The sequence below is a fragment of the Gloeophyllum trabeum genome (genome assembly GCF_000344685.1).
Source record: "Gloeophyllum trabeum ATCC 11539 unplaced genomic scaffold GLOTRscaffold_00011, whole genome shotgun sequence".
Taxonomy (NCBI): Eukaryota; Fungi; Basidiomycota; class Agaricomycetes; order Gloeophyllales; family Gloeophyllaceae; genus Gloeophyllum; species Gloeophyllum trabeum.
The window spans coordinates 264,578-269,240 of NW_006920420.1; the positions used below are offsets into that span (position 1 = coordinate 264,578).

General features: G+C 53.9%; 1 protein-coding gene across 1 annotated transcript; it reads left to right on the forward strand.

Annotated features, from left to right (window-relative positions):
• Window positions 1–990: 990 nt before the first annotated feature.
• GLOTRDRAFT_95043 (uncharacterized protein) lies at window positions 991–2,706 on the forward strand (the record flags this gene model as incomplete). Its single annotated transcript, XM_007870110.1, has 2 exons — window positions 991–1,314; window positions 1,369–2,706. The coding sequence occupies 2 exons, from the start codon at window positions 991–993 to the stop codon at window positions 2,704–2,706; spliced, it is 1,662 nt and encodes a 553-aa protein (XP_007868301.1).
• Between the last annotated feature and the right edge of the window lie 1,957 nt (window positions 2,707–4,663).

Below are 4,663 nucleotides of genomic sequence, written 5' to 3' on the forward strand. Positions count from 1 at the left end.
GGTGTGTGTGTGTGTGGGGGGGGGGTGTAGATTATGACGGGTACTCGTGCATGGCGCGGTGGGATCGGGTGAATGGGAAGTATTGAGTATGGAGTATGGATAGCGAGCGCGCGCATGCCCGCCTCCACACGCACGAGACAACACACAACGCTAATCGGAGTTGAATATCGGACCCGAGAGCACGGCTATGCAAATCCTAGCATCTGTAGCATAACACATATATACAGGCTCGTCCGAGAATTAGACGGTAGCTTATGGCGCGCATGCATTTTTCTTATACATTCGTCTATCTTGGTGATGGCAGCCATCGCGCTCTCGCGGCTCCGCTACTTGTCGGCTACCCCTCCCGTTGGGACGACTGGTTCGAATAGCTGTCGACGGCTGTCAGTGTCAAGGGAGAACTCTGACAGAGCACGGCGATGACGCGAGATTCCGGGGGAGGCGCGTCACTCCGCAGGGGTCTCCTCATCACGCTATATATTCTACTTGCAGCTGCCTTCGTTCTCCTGCGAGAGAGTCACTTCCTGGACGCCTCTTCCCCTTGACAGGGGATGCTCACGTGGTAGTACCTGCCTCGGTATGTACGCCTGCTGGGTACGCCTGCGCCGTTCTTCCCGACGTCTCGCGGTGCGTCTGCTTGAGCGGCGCGGTGTGTCTGGAAGGCCCTCGCGAAAGCACTGGTGGCATAATATGTATCGGCCGCGGCTCCGAGGCAACGGACATGCTGGCGATGATTTTACTGTAAATTCCCGGTCCGTCACTGCTCTGGATGAGAGTCCCGGCCGTCGATTCCATACACTCAGGTATTGCTATATGTGGAAATGTCTTTGCCAAATCGGGTATGTCATTGTGTGATGCGATGCCTCGGATTTCATCCGGTGAACACGTCGCACAAGGCAGCGGAAACGTACGATATGTGTGGGTTCTCCCGGGCCAGTGGCTCAGTGCATTCTGGGATCCTGCCATTGTGCCCTTTGTGTAAAGGGTGCCATGTATTGCCGCCGAGTGGCACGTTCATCCGCTCACCGTCCCGCCCGCATACGAGCACCCACCCTCAGCGCTCGCGACTCCAGGATGCCGAGCCACGCTGCGCACATTCCCCTCGAGCTGTGTCGCATCATCTGCAACGAACTGCGAAGGCCTACTGCGAGCGGACTACCAGCGGGAACACTCAGTCACGTCAACCTGGCACTCGCCTGCAAATATTGGTCCGGGCCTGCCCTCGACGCGTTATGGGAGAACATGCACAGCCTTGCGCCGCTCCTCGCGCTTCTGCCACCGGGGCTGTTGCGGCTGGGACAGACGTACTACAATGTAAGCAGCAGCACGCACTGTACATGGAACGCGTGGTCAATGCCCCTCCCATAGATCCCGGATTACCAGGTTTACCAGATGCACTGGAGCCGGTTCGATAGATACAGCAGACGCGTGCGCCGCTTGCGGGTCTCCGGCGCAGACGGTAAGGTTGACTTTGATGCTATCATCAACCTCGTTTCTTCGAGCCCGCGTCCGATCCTGCCGGCGCTGATGGGACTTGAGTGGGGGCATTGGTATTGCAACCTGGATATGGACCCGCGGCTCGGCCCCGTTCTTTCGGCCATCGTCACTCCGTCCCTGCGAGAAATAGCATTCACGACCTGCAGCAAGGGCGACGACCACGGCGATCTCGACCAGGCGCTGCTTACAATGCGCGACGATGCCCTAGGCGAGTTCTTTGCGGCACTTCCGGAAAGGGCCCCGCATCTCAAGATCCTGCGACTCGGGGGGCCGCTTACCAATGTCTCACTTGAATTTCTTTCAAAGTTCAGGTTGCTGCGGACCCTCGACTTCAGCGATATTCCGTTACGGGCGGGAGGATTCTTGAACGCACCGTTTTTGGACACGCTATCCTCCCTCTCCACCCTCACGACCTTGAGGATTTCAGGATTGGAGATGCATCCCGAGGATGTCGCAGGCACTAGGTGCATTTTGCATGCCCTAGAGGATTTTGAAGCAGAATACACCCAGCCGTTGACGGCCCTCGAGCTTCTGAGAAGGGTCTCCTCCAGCAAGATGAGAAAATTCTCACTGCGCCTCGTGAACGAGTCGGTGGAGATCGAGCATGTGCAGCTACTCTTCCAATCCTTGCAAAGGTTCGCAAGATCCATCACTACTATCAAACTTGATTTCTGGGACACGAACTTCGACTGCGAATCATCTCCAGATGGAATAAGCATCTTTGCGGTCATCGAGCCACTGATCCACCTACCTTGTTTGGACCACGTTCGGCTTCGGTTAGCTCATAGTCCAGAAATCGTATTTACGCCCTTCAGGCTCCTAGACGAAGACATCGAGCGCATGGTGTCCGCATGGCCCAAGCTGGAACAATTATTACTTGAATTCGACGTAGTCGAGCCTGGAACGACGCTTCAGAGTCTTATCACTTGCGCCAAGTTGATTCCTCACATTCGTGAACTGGAACTCCCCGGCATGCGAGTGGCCAGGGACTTCCTTCAGGCGGACCTTGGGCCCGTCAAGAGTGCCTGTTGCCTAGTGAGCCTTTCCCTTCGCGGCCTGAAATACGTTAGAGATGATGCAGAGGCTATCGCGAGTACTCTGTATCGTCTTTTCCCGTATATAAACACCGCAACCATAGGCAAGAACCTTCCCCCTGACATTTCAGAGTGGTATATCTGGAAGGCCCGATTGCATTCTGGGCGGTTGTAATTCTGTACTGCGATCACGTTTTGTACTATCCCGTGGCGATGGCTCCCAAAAACACTGAAGCCATCATTTATGGCGTCCAATGCATCTCGTGACTTTTTGACTTTTATAATCGCAAAGGGTGCGTTGTCAAGAATCGTATCGATGTCGCCGCAAAGCCTGAGCGGAAGAGCCTGCAAATTTGAAAGAGCTGATGTTGATGTTGCTCGACGCGTAGGGTCACGCATACACGTGACATGACGCGCGACCGTGTTGCCATTGGCCAGCTGTTGACCTCAGGATCATGATACCTAAGTACCAGTATTTCGCATAGAAGTTTGGCATATTTTCACATACTACATAAACACAGATATATATTACAAGAGGGGATAGGCATGGGGTGACAGCACACTACAGCGGCGTGTATATGTACGTGCCGTTCAAAAAAGCAAGCATACAGTGACAGCATATGAATATCGGACAGAACGAACTCATCTACGTATTTTCTTTTTGACATTTTTGTAACTTTTTCCATTTTTTTGGTCCATTTTTTGGCTTTCGACAGAGGGAGGAAAGAGTGAAATCATAGGCTGCAAGATCGACAATGCTTCGACATAGCATGGCGCTGGTTTCGGCGACGGCGTGCTAGCGGCGATTTCTAATTGCGCTTGCAATTGTCGCAAAGCCCGTAGACCGTAACAGGATCTCCGAGTCTTACGCGCCTGACACCATCCCCCTGTTCAAGGTAGCGTCGAAAATCAGAGCCGAAGAAAGTGGGAAAGCCACTCACGTCCGGGGCCAGGCCACGCGAATGCTGGTATCTAACCGTTCTTCCTTTCCTCCGAGCAAGAGATGGACAGGTCTCTGAATTGCACTCCTGGAAGTCGACTTTGACGTCGTGATGCTAGCGTAGAAGGATCAGCGAACTGAAGGCATCGCATATGCTACATCAAGTCGTACCCCGCAGGAGCGCAATGTGACTGTTCTGGGGACGTCATCAGTACGGTAGACATGCTACAGGCCGTAAGAGCGTCGCGGAGACTCACTTGTATTCAACGCACATGTTGGGAATGTTGCAGGACGAGTCGAGTGGTGATTGTTCTGAATGTCATTTCGCCTGCATGTCCCCTGGTTTTTATACCTTTCAGAGCAAATGTGGCATCCAATCAAACACAGACCCTCAACGAACACGAGGTATGAATCCTCAGCGGCTTGACGCCACAAGCGCCATCGGAGATGCTAGGACATACCCGCGCGTTCTCCCGCAGATGGGAAGGCCGAAGCTATGCTCTGCAGCTGGCAGAAACGGAAACTTTGTGGCGTCATTTCAGGAGAGACGTTTCGGATAGCTCTGCACTGCCAGAAATCGACTGCAGATCGTCCGGTGGCGCTCGAGATCTACCCGGAGTCCTATAGGAATTCCCAAATACGACCGGGTCGACAATAGAGGTGGTAGCGTCCTGAGTCTCTAGCACAAGCGATAGATCAGGGCCACTCTGGGTGCTAGGAGTATACGACTCGGAGAGAAGCATAGTGGTGCCTAGATCGCTTAGGGGAAGGAAACGAGGCAACTTCGCCGCCGCAGTAGGGACCGCACAGGGAATATGAGCAAGTCAAAACAGGCGGCTGTTAAAACGGAGGCACCCCAAAATATACAAGATCTTCCGGAAGGCGCATTATATTGGAACGCCAGGGACGTTTACTTGTCACGGTGGCGGCGTATCAGGGCGCAGAATACTACGATATTCCGCTTTGACGAGTTCTTGATGCAAACATTGGTCGAAGCAGGCTGGTTCCCGTCCAGTAGGCTTGATACGAGGCTGGGTTTGAAGGACAGCACGGGTCCGGTGCCAGAAGGGTGCAAGTGCTATCCAGGTTCTCGGGACGGTGAAAGTCAGAGGCAGCTGGACCATAGCTACCGCCCAGTCCACAGTCATAGAAAGGTGAATGCAGAATGGAAGCGCAGACTCACCCACTAGCA